The sequence below is a fragment of the Chrysochloris asiatica genome, unplaced genomic scaffold (genome assembly GCF_000296735.1).
Source record: "Chrysochloris asiatica unplaced genomic scaffold, ChrAsi1.0 scaffold00234, whole genome shotgun sequence".
NCBI classification, from domain to species: Eukaryota; Metazoa; Chordata; class Mammalia; order Afrosoricida; family Chrysochloridae; genus Chrysochloris; species Chrysochloris asiatica.
In genome coordinates this window covers 4,613,197-4,637,743 of record NW_006408752.1, presented here as the reverse complement: position 1 = coordinate 4,637,743, position 24,547 = coordinate 4,613,197, and the positions used below count along the sequence as shown (strand labels likewise).

The following is a 24,547-nucleotide window of genomic DNA, read 5'->3' as shown; positions in this document are numbered from 1 at the left end:
TTCATTAGTCAACAAAGCTCTTTGTTTTACTTTAAGAGAGTTTTGGCTAGTTTGTGCTACAGCATTTCTGGTGTCTGAGGTGAGATTCATTGCTGGCAGCAACCCCTGAGTAATCAAGGATTTGGGTTTCAGAACCATCAGGCTGCATGGGCGCTTTTTGCTCCACAAACTCTCAGGAGTTGTCACAAGATAAATAACTTCTCAAATTTGAGCTCTGCTTTCTTTGTATTGTAGCTCTTCAAGCTTTACTGAAGATCTGTTCCTGTTTTTGCAGGAATAATTTCACTATTCCTTTGAGAAAATGTTGTTGTTATGTGCCGTGGAGTCTGTTCCGACTCATAGCAACTCCGTACAGGGTTTCCAAGGCTGTAAATCTTTACGGGAACAGAAAGCCTCATCTTTCTCTCGCAGAACAGCTGGTAGTTTCAAACTGCTGACTGTGAGGTTCAAACTGCTGACGATTCGTAACCACTACACTACCAGAGAAAATAAGGAATGCCAATATCTAAGGGGCAAATCGGAGCCACCCAATGGGACTCCTGATAAAGCACTGTGATCCTTTAACCTGTGAGTTTTTGTCTGGCTGGCACTGTTTTATTATAGATAGCCCAGAAAATCACTGGCCACTTAGTACTTCTTTTGATTTGTCTAAAATTAGTTTTTCTGTGTAGCATACTAGAAAACAAAAGACCTCAGATTAAATCATCTCAAAGGGGCAGTGTAGTACCTAGAAGTTTTTAAAAAGACACCAGGGCAGTAACATCACTTCCTATCTCTAAATTAGTAAAACAAAGAGCTGGAAAGTCAAGTTTCTGTCCCACCTATTCCTATTTCTCCAAAGCTATCTATCCCTTTGCCTGTCATTTCCTGGGTAGCCAATGGAAAAACCTCTCTGTGAAAAACAAAACCAACCAAAATTCTATGCCTTAAATGCCCCATATGAGCTTCTGGCAATTTAATACGTTTATCTATTGAACTGAGCTGATCTCTTCCAAGAACTATTATACATATTTGAAGAAAAAAGCTTGTATTTGGATTTTTGGTTGTTAGCTCCCTAACAACAGTTTGTTAAATCAGAGGTCACTCAAAATTCTTTCCCCAAATAGGAAGCCTAATCTGTTTAAAATAAGAGACTAAGTCTCCAACTGGCAGAATAACTTAGGATCAAAACATAATGAAACCAAAGTTTCAATCCCAACCACAACTGGGATGCTGGTTTGGGGATTCATGTTAAAAAATACTACAAGCTGCATATATTTAAAATTTAGAATTTCAATAATCACTTTGGGAAAATGAGTTCCCAATTGCAATGGCGAACCTTTTTTTTGAGAACTTTTATTTAATTCTCAGTCTGAATAAAATCCCTCCATCCAAATTGCGGCAAGTCATTAAGTTTCTCTGTTGAGTCAATCAACAAAAGTGATGTAAATGATCAAGAAACTAGATTGTTCTTGTTGTTGTTAGATGCCATGGAGCCGGTACCGACTCATAGCGACGTTACATACAACAAAACACTGCCCGGTCCTGGGCTAAACTCACAATTGTTGCTACACCTGAGCCCACTGATGCTGCCACTGTGCCAACCCTCCACTTTATCAAGCATGATATCCGTCTGCAGTGACTGGTCCCTCCTGACAATATGGCCAAAGTATGAGAGACGAAGTGTGGCCATCCTGGCTTCCAAGGAGCACTCTGGCTAAACTTCTTCTAACACAGTTTGGTTTGTTCTTTTGGCAGCCCATGGTACTTTTAATATTCTCCTCCAACATCATAACTCAAATGCATCAATTCTTCTAAAGTCTTCCTTATTCACTATCCAACTTTCGCAAACATTCATGAGGTTATTGAAAATACCATGGTTTGCATCAGGTGCAACACACAAGTCATCACAGAATGACAAACTGACAGACAAGTGGTGGAAGAAACTAGATATCATATCTGTACATATGCTTGAACTTTTAAAAGATGTTAGAGTAAATATAAATTGACTGTGATATTATGTTTAAATCATACTTCAACAAATTATTAAAAGTGATGAGAAACTTTATGACTTACTTTTGAAATTAGTTGTTGAATATAATAAAATCAAGAAAATAGCTTACTGAAGTGTTTTAAAAAGTGACATGGAGATACACAAATACACAAGATGAAAAACATGCTATATCATAGTAACAACTTTTGCTTTTCTACATTAATGAATACCATTTTAGATTTTTACAGGACTTTGCTTAGTATACATGTAAGTCACTTCAAGAAGTGCTCAAGAGTAAAACGTACCAAATTGTAAAATGCATGAAACTTAACTTAGTCATTAGTGTGGTTTCATATTATGTCAAATTAGAAGAGTTTCTCAATTATTAACTCTCATTCTAAATCTAATGCTATATCCTTAAGTGTGATTGGACAGAATAATCTGCTAGACTCTTTGGAATGGAATATAAGGCAGCATAATGAATGTCCTCCAAAACAAGCAATCTTGTCAACTTAGAGTTAGTTACCTTAAAGGGGTGAAGAGAAGATAAACAGTATAATCAATAGTTAACTGCCAGAACCCAACTTTGGCTGACAACAAATGCTGACAATTTTTAGTATTATTTTCTTCATTTATACCTCTTTTGGCATGTAAAACAGTACAACAAAAAACTAAAACAGGATCTGATTAAGCATGAGCATCATTACTTAAAAAAGAAAATCAGCCAGATTATTTTCCCAATTAATTATCCATGATTTACATTTAAAATTACATGGCGAATTAAGCTTTATTTAAAAGAAAGCAAAAAGAAAAGGGCACCTGCTCCTTAACAGGTGAATACATATTCACTTATACGTTATGATTTTTTAAGTTTTTATATAAAGCTCTATAAAAAGTTTGTTTTGATGTCCTAATTCTTAGGCATTCCCTGTTGTTGTTAAATGCTGTTGAGTTAGTTTCAATTCACAGAGATCCTGTATAGGGTTTCCAAGGAGCGGCTGGTGGCTTTGAACCGCCAGCCTCATGGTTAGCTGTTTAGAGCTTCTCTAGCAGAGGCTTAATTCTTTCCTTGATTGCATAACATTTACTTAAATTTAAAGCCTGTGTATTCTTCTTTTCATTTTCTGGAAAATGGTGACCCAGCACTGATGGTTTGTAATTAGTCTGTTAACTTACCTGACATTGCATAGCCGATTAGAATTTTTAACTAGAAAACAACTTGTCATTTCGACTAAAGAGCTCGGATATTTAAGCATCACCCAATAAAATACAATCACAATAAAGACACAAAGTTGAGTATCAAAGATGTAAAGATTTTTAAAAATGAAAAATTTAATGGCAGATACTAAAAGTTACACTTCCAATGGTAATCTGCTTCTATTTTGAGGCAGAGACTATAGGTGTAAGGTTTTCCATCTTAAACTCCTAAAACCTTGATTATGCTACATAAACTTAAAACCAGTTTCTACAGACTTGGCAGACCAATAGGAATATTAATTTATAATACTCAAAGGAAATTTGCATGAGGAAATACCTGTACGATGGAATTTATTAATAAGATGGATATTTTTAAATTAGTTATTTCCCTGCTGAGTATAAACTAGGCGATACTTGAAATTATATTAAAAGTGAGATTGTTGAAACCTGCTTTTTATTATTACAACAAATCCTGTAGATCATTATTTATCAAAGTTGCTGAATTCTGAGAAAAATAGATATTATATGATCTATAAAAATAAGGTACCTTCTATTTGCTTTAATTCAATTTGAAAATCTTTTGAGAGTACTTACTGCTAGACAACAATCTAAGCTACTGACAGCAATGAATCTAAAGCACATGCCAGCCTGGTAGAGGAACTACTTGGTAGATTAGGAAGGCCTTTCTAAGGTTTATTGCTACTGCTTAAAATTCAAAACCCAAACCAGTGGCCTAACAAAAGATATCCAGGAACTGGGAAAGCAGGTTGAAACACAGCATGGAAAGATTCTAGTTCACTCTATACATTCATACAGTACCTGGGAGCTGAATCTGTGAACATCGTCAGAGGCACTGACAAGATCAATGGAAGACATGGAGGAAGAGCGACTATAGGGCTACCAGAGACAGACAAAGAAAAAACCAAGTCATCAGAACAAAGGCACAACAGAGCATTCAGTACCAACTTCCAAACACAAGATAAAGAAAGAGAAAACAAAGCACCGTATGAAAAAAGCACAGCAACAAGTGCTGACTTCATGCACCTATTATGTATTATGCTTCAAAATCATTCTAAAAAGAATGTAGCGCTTTCAATATCACAGAATATTACCACATAACCAAAGAAGAACAAGACTTAATGTAATCAGCTGTTCTATGGTTAACTATTCTGAACTAGCCATCCCCTATCCACTCACCCCACATTTTTGAAAAAACAAAGAGCTTTATATTCAGAGCAAGAGTTCTGCTCTGGAGTATGTATATATATGGACTACAAGGAGCCCTGGTGGCACCGTTAAGCAATGAGAGGTCAGCTGTTCAAACCCAGCAGCTGCTCCAAGTGAGAAAGATGGGGCAGTCTGCTTTCTAACAATGACAGCCTTGGGAACCCTGTGGGACAGTCTGACTCTGTCCTAAAGGATCACTATGAGTCCGAATCAACTTGACAGCAATGCTTTATTTAAATTAAAAAAAAAAATTTTTATATGGAATATAACAGATACAATAAAAGAACTCAATACTTACATTCAAGCAAAGGGGGGAAAACTTCTACTTACAAGGTAATTCATCAACAGTGATAAACAGTACAACATATACTTTGCGTAAACTGACATTAGCTTACCTTTTGAACAAATCTATGAGTCCCCACAGAAGAAAAGGCATCTCCAGATGGCAACGATGTAGGCCAATGTAATCTAACCTTTTCACTCTGTGACTAAAAAAAGCATAAAATGTTAAGATGGCAAGGTTTTTAATCTGTTTTGTAACTTTGGAATAGATAATGTAACTTGGAACTATCAACATTCATTACTGAACACTTCAATACTTATAAGACTACTCCAGAGACATAGCCTTTCCAAATCCTGACACTTCACATATCCCAAGCCATTCTCTTCTTTCTGACTCCACATTAGTTCTTTGATTTTGTTACTAATACTTGCATAGCATCATTTAGCATGTTTGCTGTTGTTAGGTGCCCCTGAGTCAGCTCTATCTCATACTGACCCTATGCACATTTCTCACAAGTCAATCAATGTTAACACTGCTACCACAGGACCCTTCTCCTATCCAAACTCAAGTCAATTCATTCCAACCTTCTACCTCATTAGACAATGTAGGTCTGCCCACAGACTTATGTATCATTGTTGTTGTTGGTGTGTGCCGTGGAGTCAGTTCCGACTCACAGCAACCCTGCATAGGGTTTCCGAGGCTATAAATCTTTACGGGAGCAGAAAGTTTCATCTTTCTCCCACGGAACAGCTGGTAGTTTCGAACTGCTGTCCCTGAGGTTTAGCAGCCCGATTCATAACCACTACGCTACCAGAGCCAACATCATTGCTTCAGTTCAGTTTTCAAGAATACATCATATATTAATTATTTCTTTGCCTCCTTTTCACCTAAGTGTTCAGCCTTCAATCATCTCATTCCCATTAAGCTGACATATAATATTTTTTGCTCTCCTTCGCTTGCCTAGTTTCTTCCACTTGACTCATTCAACAAATATTTACTAAATATTATGTGCCAGAAAATGCGATGTGTTATGTGGGTACTCCTTTTCTAACTATACAGAAGACAGCTGGTAATTTCTATTCAACACAGTCTGAACACATCTTGTAAGACCTCATTTCTCACTCACCAATGTAATGCGTATCTTTCCAAATGTTTATAAACAATATAAACTCAAAAATGTGTCATATGTATTGGTGGAGAATAACTATATACTTCCCACACTGTTGAGAACCAAACCTGTGTAATATGTACTGCATATAATAAAAGAAATGCTCTGAACTTATGACAGATTTCATGGATTACTGGGATTTAGTAATTTAGAGCATTAACATAATGTTGTTATCTTTGTAAATATGCCTATCTGACTACTGGGCAAGAAAATTCATAGTCTGTTTGATGACTTGTTTTGTGACTTATATACCAGAGAGTCTAAATAAGTCACTGAAATGAAATGATTTGATAGCTCCATGAATATTTCATTTTTTAAAGTTTCCAGATGTTTTTATTAATCCTCTCTTTAAACTTCAACTATTATACCGATATTCAATAGAGTAGCATTTCAGAGGAGTCCTGGTGTGGCACGATGGGTTAATGTACTGGACTGTAATATTGGTTTAAACCACAAGTTCAGCAGTTCAAACTCACCTGCAGATCCTTGGAAACCCTACACAGGGTCGCTGTGGGTTGAAACCGACACAAGGGCACTTAACAAGAAGCATTTTAGAACCAGAAAGGAGGTTCTGAATCATCTTACGTAAATCCTTTATCTCACGGATTAGAAAAATCAGGGCCCAAACAGATTGAGAAGTTCATAGCTACTACATAGTGTTGGTCAAAACTAAGACTAAGGTTAAGACGAAGGAGTCTTGACCCAGCAGTTCTCTACTCTCCTAAAATAGTACATCCTCAAAGAGAGAGAGAAAACAAGTGTGTGTGTCTGTTGTTGTTGCTAAGTGCTGCTGAGTCAATTCTGACCCATTGCAACCCTGTATAGGGTTTCCTAGGAGCAGCTGATGAGCTTGACCCGCCGACCTTGCAGTTCAAATAGCTCTCTGTAGTCTGGCCAACAAAAAACACGACGCTGTTACTTCAAGTACTATTTTATGCTTCTAAAAGTAGAGTTCATTTAGAAACTAAAAGTTCTCACTCTAAAGTATTAAGTAATTGAGACAGTATCTTTTGGATATTAACAGTGAGCAATAAACTTCACAAAATAATCTGACATGAACTTTTATTGTAGATTAAAAAAAAAAACAACAACCAAAAAAAGTCCATAAAAGGCAAAAATTATTATTATTATTATTATTATTATTTTTGTCTAGTGCTCATCCTACAATGCCACCAGAATTCCATCTAGCAATCTGCCCTTGGCTAGAGGGAATCCTGGTGGCGTTTGTAGGATAAGCATTAGACTGTCAACCAGAAGGCTAGTGGTTCAAGCCTACCATTCCCACCTCAGAAACACTATACAGGATTGCTATGAGTCAAAACTGACTCGACAGCATCTAATAACTTTAGCAGTAACAGAAAGTGACTAATCAAGCAAACTTTCTTATTCCAGCTAATTTTTAATATAAAATTGATACAAAGCTGATTTATTTACTAGATACTTGACAGTCACTTGTTCAAAAGTAAAGTTACATTTCCCCCATGAGAAACACAGTAACTAAAATGCATTCTTAAGTACCACCTAGTGGTAAAATATGATAGTTGCATTGTTGAATTAAGATGTCAAAAGATCAAAGTGATCTTGAAACCAGAGTAACGGGATTTAAGAAATGCTTTTCTCTAATTTCTACAGAAGGTAGAACTGCTTTGAATTCAATGATGGTGTTAAAACATTGAACAAAAATAAGGAACAAACTGAAGGTGAAGGTAGGAAAGGCAATAAATAGTATCGATAACAAAAGCTAAATAACTGATACTAATACAGAAAACAAGGAGAAAAACCCACCCAGAAATTAGTTAGGGTTGACATTTTGTTTCATTTTTTTTACTCCTTTCTGGATAACAATCAAAATAATAAAAACAAAAACAACCTTGTGTGTATACTATGGGAAGGGAAGTAGATGGGAAAATTCTTGGTCATCTTTCTTTTGAATTCATATAAATCCAGAGATTCAGATTAAATATATGCTTAAAGTGAACATTGCTTACATGCTTCTAGGGAGAAAGGCAGAATATTTCCATTTAATTTCATGTAAATTAGGCATACATCTTGAAGCAATTACTGGTCTTCTTTCAAATGCTTGGAAACCAATGTGAAGAACTGACATAAAGATAATTTCTATATTTATTTGTGATTCAATGTAGGCACAATTGAACTTTGTAGGTTATTAGGGCTTACAATTTTTAAATTCGGTTTATCTGAGATAACATATATAATGAAATGCCTATGATGTTAAAATGAATTTCAGTTTAGAATTTTTAATAACAGATATACCTGTTCTTCTATTTTATCTTGTCTGTCAAGTGCAGCTTCAACAGCATCAAAGAACTCTTCTTCATTAATCAGACTATTTGGACCTTCCTATTCAAACACATAGAAAAAAAAAAAACACACAAACATTTGATTTTAAAACAAAACAAAACAAAACAAAAACAGAAAGCACTGATAACCCTGGCATTAACTCTAAAAGAAAGCTGAAAATTGACTCAAATCTTTACTGAGCACATGGTTATAAACTAGTCAGTACGTTAGGGAATATTACCACAAAGTATTATAATGAGTAAAGTATGTTTTCTGAAAAATAATTTGTTACAATTAACTCCTTCAGTACTTACATATTTACTGTTAATGACTGGCATTATGTTAGGGTGATAGCCTATAACAGGAGTTGGTGAACCAAACTATGGTCCATTGTTTTTGTATGGTCTGTGAGATGAGTTTCATTTTAAGTGGTTAAGAAAAAAAAAACATTTAAAAACTAACATTCCTGACATGTGGAAAGATTAAAGTAACCTACCCCTGTCTGTAGATACAGTTTTATTGGAACACAACCAACCTTATTTGTTTATATGTTATCTTTGACTGCTTTGGGATAGAGTTGAGTAATTAGATAAGAGTCCATATGGTCTGCAAAGCCTACAATAGTCATAATCCACAAAATGTAAAATATTTACAGACGCTTTACAGAAAAAGTTTGTTAATGTCTATGTTAGAGAGGCCACTCACTATCTACTCGAAGATTAAGATAAGGATAGAATTACAGATGCGCTACAACTAGTAAGAAGTACAGACAGGAGTTGAGAAAGGGAACTTCTAAGCAAGGAGAATTATTTCAATGCAAAGAAAAGTTGATAAGTAAAAGCCTGCGTCCATGGCATAAAGCAGTGGTTCTCAGTAACCAAGGGAACTGCCTAAGGAACTTGTTAAAGTGAAAGCACCCAGGTACTCATACTCAGAAATTATACTTCACTTGGTTCTGGGTAGAGTTCAGGAAAACGCATGCAATCTCAGCTGTTTCAGAAAATAAAAGTTTAAGGAACAATAACAGCGAAATGGAATCCAACAAGCATGTTCCTGCTGCGATGAACCAAGAGAAATCAGTAGAACAGCTTTATATTAAGGTAAAAGTGGAGGCTTGGATTATGGTTGCCTAAATTTAAATAAATATACAAAATAAGACACATGAATAATCGCTAGTCTATCTGGAAATTTTAGTTAGAATGATAATCCCAAATTATCACAAGTTCATTAAAAACCATCTAGCCCCCTTCTTCCCCCACTAATATAACAACCAAGGACTGCACTGGAAGGGTGAGAGGAATTATGGTGTAGTGTTCCTATCATTTGACATAGGCATATGACACACCTTGTTTCAATGTACTCACTCTAAATCTTTTAGAATTATGAGGACTCCCTTATAACTCACTAAAAAAAAAAAACAAATAAAACCAACCAACTTTTCACTCAAACACAACGTACATACAAAAAAGTGAATACATATCTCAGTTAATTACAAGTGCATATACTCATCTATCAACTAGATGAATCGTAAGGAAAAAACATTTACAACACCCCGGAGGTTTCCCCTCTACAAGATGCCATTTATAAAATAAAAATATTTTAAAGGCAATTACACGATAGCAGTATATCTTTGGAACCAGTTTCTGAAAAGCTTTAAATATATAAAATCTACTCTAATTAAAATATATTTCCTAATGATTTTAACTCTACTGATAATACTATATTAAAAATAGTAACATTCATTCAGCCTACAGTGCTTTAGGACATGTGTCTCTTGATACTTATGGAGTAACTTTGGAGTCTTGTAGTTGTTGCTGGTGGATGTCGTTGAGTTGGTTCTGACTCAAGTGACCCTGTACAGGGTTTCCAAGGAGCAGCTGGTGGGACTGAACCGACCTTGCAGTTCAAACTGACCTTGTAATCCAGTTAATTATACTGCAGTGTCACACCAGTCTATTAATTGGAAACTTAAAGCATTAAAAATATCCCTCTTTGCCAAATGAAGCAGGCAAACAACAGGCATATTTTTCCTTTGATGCCAACTCTGAAGGAAAAGAACTAATACAACTGGAATAAAATTTTCTTACATTAAAAAGGACTTAAACCTTTTACTTTACATATGTCTTACATTAAAGACTATCCTAGAATTCTCTTCCCTTGTTAAGTGTCATTGAGTTGGTTCCAACTCACAGCAATCCGTTACAGTATTTCTGAAGAGCGGCTGATGGGTTTAAACCACTGATCTTAAGGTGAGCAGTTCAGTGGTGATCTCATTTCAATGCTGCATATGCAACATGTCTAAAACTAAATTTGTAATTTATACCTGTCCTCCAAACCCACTGCTTGTCCCTATCCACAGCAATCTAAAACAGAACTCAGAACTCTTCTTGACCTTAATCTTTCTTTCTCCCTCATTCAATCACCATATACTTCAATTTGCTTACACTTCTTTATTCCTACTGTCTTTATCCTAATTTAAGCCATCTTTTACTCTCACCTGTCGTACTGAAAAAGTATCCAAGACCTCAGTCACAATCCATTCTCTTCATAGCAGGAAGTGAGAGTGATTTTTCTCATTTGTCAATCTGAAAACTTTCCTTTCTTGCTTCTAACTCAAAGCCCCAGGATCTGAATTGGTTTTTTCTGACCTTTGTAACTCTTATCATTTCCTCCACAGCAAAGTACTTTCAATTCCCAGGATGAACCATGTCTTCTTGTGCCTCCAGCCTAGGAATGTTTTCTTTCTCAGCTTCTAGAGCAAGAATGGTTTCTAGGCGATTTATTTAGTCAGGGTCTATTACTGCTTTCATTCTTAAAGTGTTACCTAACATGCCAGTTTCTTTGGAAAGCCATCCCTGACTAAATCTCCTTAACCTGGGTTAAAAATAGTAAATAACATAAATTATTATAATTGCCTTTTGTTAACTAGATCATGTTCCCCATTACCAATTCAGGTAGGTCTCTGAGGCAGTGTCCTTATATGCCTCTTGTTGTTGTTAAGTGCTGTCAAGTTGGTTATGACTGGTAGATTTGAACCAGTGGCCTTTTGCCTCAAACTGACCATGTGATCTAGTTCTTATGCTACAGTTAAAGTACTCATGACTGGCAGTGTAGTATGTACATAGTATTCTGAAGTTCACTCATATAAATTAGAACAGAGCCAGTGCAATGTATGTCCTATAAATTTATCAAAACTATTGGCATATTGGGTTAAGCACTGTGCTGCTAACCGATGAGCTACTCCACAAGAGAAAGATGAGGCAGTGTGCTTCCATAAACTGCCCTAAAGAGCAGTTCTACTCTGTCTTTCAGGGTCACTACGCTATGAGTTTTAATCAACTCAACAGCAGAGTAAATTACTACAATTTGGGGGTGTTCAAAAAATAGAAATTAATTCTTTCAGATTTCTGGAGTAAAATGATTTGGTTAGCATATATGGTTTTAAACCATTTGGTGTCTCCTTGTTCATTCTAAGAACTGCCTCATCATCTACGTACAGAATCCCCATGAGCAAAGATAAGTGTAGTGTACTACCCATTCTTTAGAATGCTATCCATAGTTTGTTATGATCCACTCAGTCAAAAGCCTCTGTATAGATAATAAAGCACGAGTAAACATGAAAAAAGAAAATACAGTTTGGGTCAGGTACACCTTAGTCCTCAAACTGACATCTTTGCCTAACATGTCATTTGACTTGATTGTTGCTTCCAAAGTGTTGATGGTTGAACCAAACAAAATGAAGTTTCAGATAACATCAATCTTTTCTCCATTTATCTTGATGTTAGTTATTGATACATTGGGAGCATTTTTGTTCTCTTTACATAGAGGTACAACCCATATCAAAGGTTATGGTCTTTGATCTTCATCAATAAGTTATTTTAAATCCTCTCCACTTTCAGTAAACAAGGTTGTATACATCTGAATATGTTGTTAGGTGCCATCAAGTCGGTACCAATCCATAGCAACCTTATTCACAGCAGAACGAAACACTGCCCGATCCTGGGCCAACCTCACTAACACTGCCACGTTTGGAGTCCACTGAAGCTGTCACCTGACCAATCCATCTCATTGGGGGTCTTCCTCTTTTCCTTTGACCCTCCACCTTACCAAACATGATATCCTTCTCTAGCAACTGGTCCCTCCTGACAATATGTCTGAAGTATGAGAGATGAAGTCTGGCCATCTTGGCATCCAAGGAGCACTCTGGCTGCACTTCTTCCAAAATGGATCTATTGGTTCTTTTGGCAGCCCATGGCACTTTCAACAGTCTCTTCCAATACCACAATTCAAAGGCATCAATTCTTCTATGGTCTTCCTTATTCACTGTCCAGCTTTCACATGCATATGAGGTTAATGAACATACTATGGCTTGGGTCAGGTGCACCTTATTCCTCAAAGTGACATCTTTGCTCTTCAACACTTCAAAAAGGTCTTGTGCAGCAGATTTGCCTAATGCAATACGTCGTTTGATTTCTTGACTGCTGCTTCCATGAATGTTGATAGTTGATCCAACTCCTACTAATTCACAATTTATTATCACTACACACTCAAATTTTCAACCTTTCACAGCACATAACAATGTTATGAGGAAAACGGGACTACCATGACCAAAGACGTCAGAATGCACATAGTTCTAACTGGCAGAGTCAAGAAGAGTGGAACAGTTCTACTGATGACAAATGTGACACCATTCCTCTTCAATTTGTCATTCTGATATAGTAATCCATGTGACTGTCAGATTCAAAATGACCAATACCAGTCAATTTCAGCTCACTAATGCCTAGGATTATCTATGTTTATGCGTTTCACTTCATTTTTGATAGCTTCCAATTTTCATAGATTCATACTTCATACAATCCATGTTCCAATTATTAATGGATGTCTGCAGTTATTTCTCCTCATTTTGAGTTGTGTCCCATCAGGAAATGAAGGTACTAAAACTTTACTCCATTTGCATCATCACGGTCAACTTCACTTTTGAGGAGGCAGATGTTCCCCAGTCCTATTTTGTGTGCCTCCCCCATCCTGAGAGGCTCAATTTCTGGCACCAAATCTGACAATATTCTGGAGCACTTCATTATGTTTCAATATTCAATGTTCTGATGCTGACAGTGTTCCACTGCTATTCATACAGTTTTTAGTGACTAAATATTCAGAAGTAGTGCATCTCTCCTTCTTCCTAGACTGTCTTAGTCTGGAAACTCATCTGAAACCTGTCCACTGTGGGTGACCCTGTTGGTATTTAAAATACCTGTGGTATAGCTTCCAGAATCACAGCAACATGCAAGCCACCACAGTATAGCAAACTGACAGATGAGTGGTGGGATATGTGTGGAAGGAGATATTATTAATTGCTTAACTAGGAAACAAAAAAAGAAACAGTTGATTTTAGACATTTTCAAATATGAAGGCCCATACTATGCTATGGATGAAATTCCACCTAATAAACACCTGATAAAAGCACACACTAAAATCTATCAATAGTAAATACTTGGATTATTCTACAAAAATTGCTTTGGAAAAGCAAACAAACAAACAAAAAACAGATTAAGAAGCTAACATTAACAATGATCCTGATGGTCTTCCAGAAAGCCAACAACCAAAGTACCTTGAGCATCCCAAAAAACTACTGCCAGGACCTTTGCTCTTGGCCAATCTGCTTTTACTTTGACTGGAAACAGACAAACAAATAAACCATTGCTTTGACTGTACTTTGTTTTCAGGATCATACTGGTAAAACCATGTTTCATCTCCTGTTACAATTTTCAAATAAATATTTCAGGATTTGGTCTTAAAAAAAAAAAAAAAAAGATCCTGAGACTAAATAAAAACTTTCTAAAAAACATATGCTTGTATGCTTGTTGGCTGTGGTTGTACTGTGGTATATATACTGTGGTTGTGGCTGTACTTTGTTGTACTGTGGTGGCCTGCGTGTTGCTGTGAATCTGGAAGTTATGCCATGGGTATTTTAAATATCAGCAGGGTCACCCAGAGTGGAAAGGTTTCAAATGAGCTTCCAGATGAAGACAGACTAGGAAGAAGAAGAGACAGACTACTTCCGAATTTTTAGTTTCTGAAAACTTTATGAATAGCAGTGGAACACTGTTAGCTTAAGAACTGAATACTGAAACATGATTAACCAGCTTAAGAACCAGAATACTGTCAGATTCAGTGCTGGAAGATGAGCCCCTCAGGTTGGAAGGCACTCAAAATACGACTGGAGAAGAGCTGCCTCTTCAAAGTAGAGTTAACCATGATGATGCAAATGGAGTATTTTTTGGGACCTTCATTTGCTGATGAAGCACAACTCAAAATGAGGAGAAAGAACTGTAAACATCCGTTAATAATCAGAACATGGAATGTACGAAGTATGAAACTAGGAAAATTGGGAGTTATCAAATAGTAGTCTAAAGGGGGGCAAGATGAGGACTTGTAGGGTCATTAGAGTAAGGTATCTTAACAAAGTTCTCAGAGGACAGTCCTTGCTATCCTAAAAAAATAAGGTGCATTGTTGTTGACAAAAGAAAATTCCTTGTCATTAACTTTCTTGTCTTTATTCTCATCAAGGCAGTTTTTAATTTTCTCTAAATTCCTATAGAATACTAAGCCTCCATGATCACCCTTAGAGAAAATCTATCAAGATTACCCACTTGGAATTCTAAAGACAATTGCCATAATCTTCTGAGCTGCCCTTTCTGTCTTGGATATTACTGGCTCAGTAGATTCCTTTGGAAGCCACTTTTTTCACTGGACTGTTTTTTTATTTTATTTTATTTTAAGGCACCCTCCTTAGACATGTGTATTACTGAGAGAACTTGTCTTTAGCCATCCACTGATTCGGAATATACCCAAACATACATGAGCTGGAACTTTTTTACTTACCCTTGTATACTTAGAGACAAATAAACACTCCGGGAAAGTTCAATGATTGAGTCCACCCAGAGGCACTTTGGAAGAAAACCCTGGTGATCTATTTCTGAAATTTCAGCCATTGTAAACTCAATGGAGCACTGTTCTATTCCAATGCACATGGGTCACCATGCGTCAGAATGAGTAAGAATTGGATACACACACACACACACATATATACATGATTACATTTATATTTAGAATACTTAAAGGCTACAATATTATTATTTAAACATTAGCCACTCCTATAATAAATATTGCATATGCAATTCTCTTTCTAGTATCAAAAAATACAGTTAATACCTCATAGTCTGGTCCTCCAAAGTGGGATTTTTTCTTAAGTTCTGTCATGGCATTTGTGCATTCGTCTTCTGCTCTTCTTCTCTTCTCCATTTCCTATTTAACAACAAAAAATCAAGTGAAAAATTTATCATTTTGAAAGTAGGCATTTTTAATTGCAATGAAGTCTTAAATGGATTTCCTCTGCCTTTCACTGAAACTGTATACTTTGACTATAAAAACAAAACAAAACAAAACAAAACAAAAAACTCCACTGATATGAAAATAAGAGCATTAGTCTACCTAAGAAAATATGTTTCGCCAAGCTATGTTGTTGTTGTGCTGGGAAGTGCCTTCAAGTCGGTTCTGACCCATAGTGACCCTGAACAGGGTTTCCGAGGCTGTAAATCTTTACGGGAGCAGAAAGCCTCATCTTTCTCCCACGGAGCAGCTGGTAGTTTCAAACTGCTGACCTTGTGGTTCGCAGCCCGATTCGTAACCACTACGCTACCAGAGCTCCTTAGCTATATTAAACCCTAAATTATATAAACCCTAAATTACCATTTAAATCACCACTAAAATCACTAAGAGGAAAATCCTCAATGAGATGGACTGGCAAAGTGGCAATGACAATAGAATCAAAATAGCAATGACTGTAAGGATGGCGCAGAACACGACAGTGTTTCCTTCTGTTATGCATTTGGTCACTATGAGTCAGAACTCACTTCATGGAACCTAACAACAAGATCACCTTTATAGGTAGATTATGTTTTTAAATAGATTGTTGTTGTTAAGTGCTGTCAGTTCAGTTCTGATTCATAATGATGTTTTATAGGGTTTCTGAGGCTGTACATTTTTGTGGAAGCAGAAAGTCTTATCGTTCTCCTGTGGAGAGCTGGTGGGCTTGTTCCACCAACCTGGTGGTTCTCAGTCCAGTGCTTATTTTACAGAGCCACTGCACTCATCTTTAAATGGATTACATAATTATAAGTGGTTAAGGAGCTCTGGTAGCGTAGTGGTTACGAATCGGTCTGCTAAACTTACGGTCGGCAGTTTGAAACTACCAGCTGTTCTGCGGGAGAAAGATGAGGCTTTTTGCTCCCGTAAAGATTTACAGCCTTGGAAACTCTGTGCAGGGTTACTATTAATTGGAACTGACTCCACGGAACTGAACAACAACAAATATGCCTTAATTAGTCCCAGAGAAATGCCTACAATATATTTTTGTAAAAATACAATGTATTTTTTTCCAGTAAGAGTTTAATTTTGCTATGAAGAAAAAAGTGAAGGAATGGGTACTCAGAAGAAAGGATTCAATTAATAGGTGGAACTAATGAATGTTAAAAAGAGACTAAAAAAACATAGACACACACAAAATTTCCAAATACCTTCTGTCAGAATTAAAGCTAATATAAACCAATACATTCTTAAGATCTAGAGTCTACTGAGTTTTATGAACTAATAAAAAAATCTATTGATTTTTATGAACTAATGAGAAAATGGTACTACAGATCCACTAGGATGACTGCAATTATGAAAACAAACAAAATCACTAGCAATACCAAGTACTGTCAAAGGTTTAAAACAACTGGAATTCCTATCTATTGATGCTGGGAACAGAAACTGATGTAACCACTTTACAAAACATTTTGTAGTGTCCATTTAAGCTTAGCATTTACCCTATGAATCAGCAATTCTGCTTCTAGGACTACACCAAACAGAAATGAGTACTTCTGTCTATCCAAAGAGATGGTACAATAATGCTCACACAGCTGTATTCAGAATACCCAAAAAATGAAAACAATTTAAAGGGCCATCAATAGGAAAATGGATGCAGAGAACGCAGTAAAATCATAAATGAAACAGTACACAGCAATAATAAATGATTAACTACTACTAAACTTAACAACCTGCATTTTTTCTCACTCATTGTTGAGGGAAACCAAACCCAAACACAAGAGTATATATAGTGTATGACTCATTTATGTCTGTTTGTTATTACTGTTAAGTATTGTTGAGTCAGTTCCAACTCATAGTAACCCTGTATAGGGTTTCTGAAACTGCACATCTTTGCGGAAGCAGAAAAGCTTATCTTTCTTCTGTAGAGCAGATGGTAGACTCAAAACGCTGACCTTGTGGCCCGCAGTCCAGTGCTTATTGTGTAGATTCATTGTGCTTCCATATCATATTTGGTTGATTGGTTGGTTAAGTGCCACTGAATGGATTCTGATTCACAGCAACCCAGTATAGGGTTTCCAAGGAGCAGCCGGTGGGTTTGAACTGCCAACCTTGCAGTTAGCAGTCCAGTACAACACTAGAACTCCATAACGCGTTCAAGAAAAAGCAAAACTAATGTATAAGATTATCTCTGGGGTGCTACAAAAGTTCTATAGAGTGACCTGAGTGTGATCAGAGGGATGCATACCACTTTGTTGTTGATGTTAGGTGCCATCGAGTCGGTACTGACTCATAGTGACCTTATGCACAACAAAATGAAACACTGCCCGGTCCAGGGACAACCTCACAATTGTTGCCACACTTGAGCCCGTTGATGCTGCCACTTTGCCAATCCATTTTGCTGGGGGTCTTCCTCTTTTTCTCTGACCCTCTACCTTACCAAATATGATATCCTTCTCCAGTGACTGGTCCCTCCTGACAATATGTCCGAAGTATGAGAGACAAAGTTTGGCCATCCTGGCCTCCAAGGAGCATTCTGGCTGCACTTCTTCCAAAAAAGATGTTTATTCTTTTGGCAGCCTATGGCACTTTCAATATTCTTCTCCAACACCATAACTCAAAAGCATCAATTCTTCTATGGTCTTTCTTATTTGCTGTCTAGCTTTCACATGTATATGAGGTTATTGAAAATACCATGACTTGGGTCAGGTGCACCTTAGTCCTCAAACTGAAATCTTTCTCTTTAACACTTTCAAAAGGTCTTGTGCAGCAGATTTGCCTAATACAATACACATCGTTTGATTTCTTGACTTCTGTTTCCATGAGTGTTAATGGTTGATCCAAGACGAATGAAGTCCTTGACAACTTCAATCTTTTCTCCATTGAAAGAAGGCTGTTTATTGGTTCAGTGGTAAGGATTTTTGTTTTCTTTACATTTAGATGCAATACATACCGAAGGCTATGGTCTTTGATCTTCTTCAGTAAGCATTTTCAGTCCTCTTCAGGTTGTATCATCTGCATATCGCAGATTGTTAATGAGTCTTCCTCCAATCCTGACGCCACGTTTTTCTTCATATAATCCAGATTCTCGGATTGTTTCTCATAAAAACTGAATAAATACAGCGAAAGGATACAACCCTATTGCAAACCTTCCCTAAGTTTAAAACATTCAGTGTTTCCCTGTTGTGATCTAACAGCCGCCTGCCTCTTAGTCTACAAACAGGTTCCTCATGAGCACAATTAAGTGTTCTGGAATATGGATTCTTTGCAATTTTGACCATAGCTTTTGATGTTTTCTGCATCATTCATATTTTGACCATAGAATATTTCAATACTGCAAGTCAAGGCTTGGATCACGGCACAACTCTTTTGGCCTTTGGTATCTGATGCTTCAAATCTGGTCTTCAGATGATGTCTAAATTCAGGTGGGATATAGTCCAGGTCATATTTTGGATCCTGGGGACTTGTTTTAATTTGCTTCAGCTTCAGCCTGAATCTGCACATGAGCAACTAACAGTCTGTTCCACAGTCTGTCTCTGGCCTTGTTTTGACTGATGGAGATTTTCCACGGTCTCTTCCAACAAAAGTAATCAATTTGACTTGTGCGTATTCCATCTGGTAAGGTCACATGTATAGTCTTTTATGCTATTTTAAAAGGTATTTGCAATGAAGAAATCACTGGTCTTGCAAAATTCTATCATGAGATCTCCAGCATCATTTCTACCACCAAGGCCATATTCTCCAACTACTGATCCTTCCTCTTTGTTTCGAATTTTTGCATTCCAAGTACCAGTAATCATCAGTACATCTTGATTGAAGAAGTTGGTAGAATTCTTCCATTTCATCATTACTGGCTTTAGTGGTTGGTGCATAAATTTGAATAATTGTGGTACTAACTGGTCTTCCTTGTAGACATATGGGTATTATCCTATCAGAGACACCATTGCACTTCAAGACAGATTTTGATATGTTCTTTTTTGATGATGAATGCAATTTGTCTTTCTTGTCATAGTAAACCATGTGGTTGTCAGATTCAAAATGGCCAATACCAGTCCATTTCAGCTCACTAATGCCTAGGGACATTGATGCTTATGCGTGCCATTTCATTTTTAATAACTTCCAATTTTCCTAGAGTCACACTTCATACATCCTATGCTCCAAGTTTTAATGGATGCTTACAACTTCTTCTCTTATTTTGAGTTGTGCCCCATTAGCAAATGAAGGTACAAAGGGATTTACTCCATGTTCGCCATTACGGTCAGCTCTACTTTTGAGGAGAAAGCTCTTCCCCAGTTTCATTTTGAGTGCCTTGCATTTTGAGGAACTCATCTTCCAGTACTATATGTGACAACATTCTAGTGTTCTTCATCATGTTTCAATATTCAATATTCTAGTGCTGACAGTGTTCTACTGCTATTCATAAGGTTTTTTCAGTGACTAAATATTCTAAAGTAGTCCATGTCCCCTTCTTCCTAGTCTGTCTTTCTCTGGAAGCTCAGCTGAAACCAGTCCATCGTGGGTGACTCTGCTGGTATTTAAAATACTGGTGGAATAGTTTCTAGAATCACAGCAACACGCAAGCCACCACAGTATGACAAACTGACAGACGAATGATGGAAGCAATGACTTACTGATGAATAATAAAATTGTGACTGATATCTGACATATTATCCAGAGCTGAAATATCATCTGCTAATTGGGTACCTTTGGACCAGTGTCTAGGCCTTCACTCCTTTTTGCATAAAACGGTGGGGTTGAAGTAGAACTAGATCTCTAAGGTATTTTTCAGTTTTAACAATTTTACTGAAGTAAACAGAAGTTTTCCTCCTAAACAAATTTAGTTAGGCATACTTCACACCCTGCTGGCATAGTTGGGCTGTAACTGCAAGATCAGTTCAAATCCACCAGCTGCTATTCTAGAGAAAGATAAGGCTTTCTGCTACCATAAAGATTTATAGCCTCAGAAACTCTATAGAGCGTCGCTATGAGTCATAACTGACTTGACGGCACACAACAACGTAAAACAGATACACTAAAGATTCATATTGTAATCACTGTTCCAATTTAACCAAAAGTTGAAGAATGTACACCTAAGCCAAACATAAGGAGCTCTGGTAGTGTAGTGGATACAAATCGGGCTGCGAACCTTAAGGTTAGCAGTTCGAAGCTACCAGCTGTTCCGTGGGAGAAAGATGAGGCTTTCTACTCCTGTAAAGATTTACGCCTTGGAAACCCTGTACAGGGTCGCTATGAGTCCGAACCGACTCCACGGCACATTATGACCAAAACGTTGGTTTCAACCACAAGGTTCAAACACACCAGACGCTACTTGGAAACCCTATGGTTGGAACCAACTCGACAGCAGTTAACAAGAAGAACAAGACAATAATATTGTAATAGAACAACACTGTAAATGTTCAATTACATCACATGATCTCGAAAAATACATGTCTATGAATGTTCTGGTATGGCGCTACAGAATAAGCACTGGAATGCTTACTGTACAGTCAGAAGTTCAAATCCACCAGCTGCTCCTCAAAAACCCTATACAGGGCCACCATGAGTCAGCAGAGACTAGATGGCACTTATCAACAACAACATGAACGTAACGAATGTTTAATTTAATAAACTTGTATATAAGTTAGTTCATACAACTTAAACAGTTTCATATACCATACACTAAAGGTGGGTAATGTTAAATTGTTCATCACTTAAGTTCCAAGGTATTATTAATAACATAAACTTTTCATAATATTTAATTCCTAACAAGAAAGTTTATTTTGCAGTGACTGAATAAACAAATGGTCAATCTTATCAGGCAAATGAGTCTATGAAGTCCACAAGATTGCAGAAGTAAACCTCTTGCTATTTCTTCTATCCTGATACATTTTTCTCTAAGAAGTTAATTTGTTTTAAATCTTTCAATTAATATATAAAACTTAAAGTCTGAATATTTTTACAAGGGGAAAAAAACGACTCTTACCTTATCCAGTCTCTTTTGCCAGCTGTCCTCACGTTTTACCATTAGTTCAATACAGTGAGAAAGTGTAGCAAGGATTCCAGCAGTTGTTGCTTTAAAAGTTATTGCTTCCCCTTTAAAGTCTATACCATTAATCCCTTTCGGTGTTACATGAGGAAATACTGAAAAAGAAAGTTACTCACTGAAAAGCTTTCAAAAGAAGTATAATTCCTCATCAAAATGCAAGATTAAAAAGTGCTTTTGAAAACAAGCAAATCAGAGAAGGTTCTGGACTACAATTTATCTCCAGTGGACAAACATTTAAAAATCTCCCATCAATGCTCTGTGAGCAAAGAAGCTATTGCAGCATACATCCTTAAAATCCTTTTATCTGGATTCTGTTTCCTGAAATTGATTTGTAGTGTTGCACCCAGTGAATCAAGTGGAAGGAGGCATAATGCTTTAACGGTAACATTCTGGAGGCTTACAGTAGGACCTAATTTATGGAAATAACTAGCTTACATTTTAAGAAACTTAGAATTTAAAAATTATTTGAAGACAAATTGAACTAAGTAATGTACATTTTTTAAATGATTTCTAAATTTAGGGCCAAGACCAACACTCATATTATGTGGCTCTTATATTTATAATTTATCATTTTAGCCTTGAATTAAATGTAAATAAGAGAGTATAATATAGCTATTATGAAATCATTTCAATAGAACCTATAAAAGAAGTAATACTTTCAACTTTAAAAACTCAAGGCAAAATGTCCATGTAAAGACTCATACACAAATGCTCATGTCAGCCTTATTTGTAATAACCAAATTTTGGAAAGAGCCCAAATATCCACCAATAGACGAAGGGTACTACTTAGCAATGAAAAGGAATCAACTATTGATACATGCAACAGCACATAAATCTCCAAAAAAAACAAAAAAAGCCACATAGAAAACACACATAGTATATGATTCCGTTTATACAGAACTCTAAAAAAAATACAAACCAATCTATAGTGACAAAAATAAGATCAGTGGTTGCTTAAGAACAGGGGAAAGGGTAGGAGGGAGCGATTAGAAAAGTGCTCCAGGAAGCATCTGAAGGTAATGGACATTTTCACTATCTTGACTGTGGTCAGTTCCAAGGGTATATGGTGGTGGTGGTGGTGGTTATGTGCTGTGGAGTCGGTTCTGACTCATAGCGATCCTGTACAGGAATCTGAGGCTGCAAATCTTTACGGGAGCAGAGAGGGTATCAAAACCTATCACATTACTCTTAGTCACCATTCAGGCCTGGAACTCTGGCCCCCATGCTCCCACAACCAGCAACCATCAATTTTCAGGCAAACAACAGACAGGTCTTGAAGGGGGAACCCTATCACTGGGATGCATGCACTCCTTAGAGTAAGTAGTCATTTATGATCTAAAGGATAGCATTTACCCCGAAGAGTTAGGAAATGAGGAATAGAAATGGGAAACACAGGGAGAAACTGGGATAAATGATAGTGCGGGCTGCAATCAATGACACTAGAGACAAAATGTGTATGAACTGTTCAATGCAAAATTGATGATCTGCTCTGTTAACTTTCACCCAATTCACAATAAATAATAACTAATTAAAAAAATTTATGATTTGAAATTATTCCACTATCACATATTTCACTTCAAATTCTTTCAAAACATCAGCAAAAAATAAGCATAATTAGATGAAATTATTTTGCTCACAAAGGCTTATTTGTTAACAAAATATTTTTAGAAACCCATTATAGCTTTTCCTTAAAATATATTCAAAGAAGAACAATGACAACAAATCAGAGGTTATCAATGAACAATTCAGAATCAGCCATTATAAATGAAGCAATAATTAATAAAGCAGTACGAAATAAACCATCTTGCTCCAAGATCTATACACATTATGCTGTGAAAGCAGAGCTATTTCAATAATTTTCTTTTAATAACAATGATTATATCATTTTCAACATTAGTGTATCAAGTGGAGAAAGAAAAGAATGCTAAACAGAAAGAAAGAAATATGCTTTAGAGATATTTTCAAGTTAAGTTCCATTGCAAATTTTCCATAATCATCCTTTTCAGTATTAGAAGTGCATTACATCAAACACTGCTGAAATAAATGGTTCAATGTCAGGCATTTAGAGTAAGACTTTGTTAGATGGTAAGCAGTCATAATTATTATTATTCCCTACGAGAAATTGTCACTTGGACTACAGCAGTTCCAATGCTTTTTAAAAAGTTACTCAGTCAAGTAATTATTCTTTGATGTGTGGTGGTGTCGGCTTGTGCTGAGTAGCTGGTTTAAGACTCATAGCAGTCCTGTATAGGGTTTCCAAGGCTGTAAATCTTTACAGGCTCTCAAGGAACTGCTGGTAGTTTTGCACTCCTGATCATGAGATTAGCAGCCTAACTTGTAACCACTAAGCTACCAAAGCTCCTTGAGGTATGCTGGTGGTGGTGGCAGTGTGCCGTGGAGTCAGTTCCGACTCATAACGACACTGTACAGGATTTCCGAGGCTGTAAATCTTTACAGGAGCAGAAAGTCTCATGTTTCTCCTGTGGAACCACTGGTAGTTTTGATACTACTGTCCGTGAGAATAGCAACCCGACTTGAAACCACTAGGATCCCAGAACTCCTTTCCTTGATGTATTGTTGTTGTTGTTGTCAGGTGTCATCGAGTCGGAACCGACTCATAGCAACCCCATGCACAGCAGAACAAAACAATGTCCGATCCTGGGCCAACCTCACTACTGCTGCCACACTTGACGCCATCAATGATGTCACCTGGCTGATCCATCTCGTTGGGGGTCTTCTTCATTTTCTCTGACCCTCCATCTTACCCAGCATGACATCCTTCTCCAGTGACTATTCCCTCCTGACAATATGTCCAAAGTATAAGACACGAAGTTTAGCCATCTTCGCATCCAAGGAGTACTTTGGCTGCACTTCTTCCAAAACAGTTCTATTGGTTCTTTTGGCAGTCCATGGCACTTTTAGTATTCTCCTCCAACACCATAACTCAAAGGCATCAATTCTTCTACGATCTTCCTTATTCACTGTCCA

General features: G+C 36.8%; 1 protein-coding gene across 2 annotated transcripts in view; it reads right to left on the bottom strand.

The window, feature by feature from the left end:
* COL4A3BP (collagen, type IV, alpha 3 (Goodpasture antigen) binding protein) overlaps positions 1 to 24,547 on the bottom strand; it is a 190,204-nt gene that overhangs the window by 27,136 nt on the left and 138,521 nt on the right. Inside the window, exons 8-12 of one of the 2 annotated variants that reach the window (XM_006873295.1) lie at positions 21,497 to 21,654; positions 15,361 to 15,453; positions 8,122 to 8,208; positions 4,792 to 4,884; positions 3,989 to 4,066 (exon numbers count right to left, since the gene is read on the bottom strand). In XM_006873295.1, coding sequence (XP_006873357.1) covers positions 3,989 to 4,066; positions 4,792 to 4,884; positions 8,122 to 8,208; positions 15,361 to 15,453; positions 21,497 to 21,654 — 509 coding nt within the window. The remainder of the gene's footprint in view (positions 1 to 3,988; positions 4,067 to 4,791; positions 4,885 to 8,121; positions 8,209 to 15,360; positions 15,454 to 21,496; positions 21,655 to 24,547) is intronic. The other variant, XM_006873296.1, reaches the window with a different exon arrangement.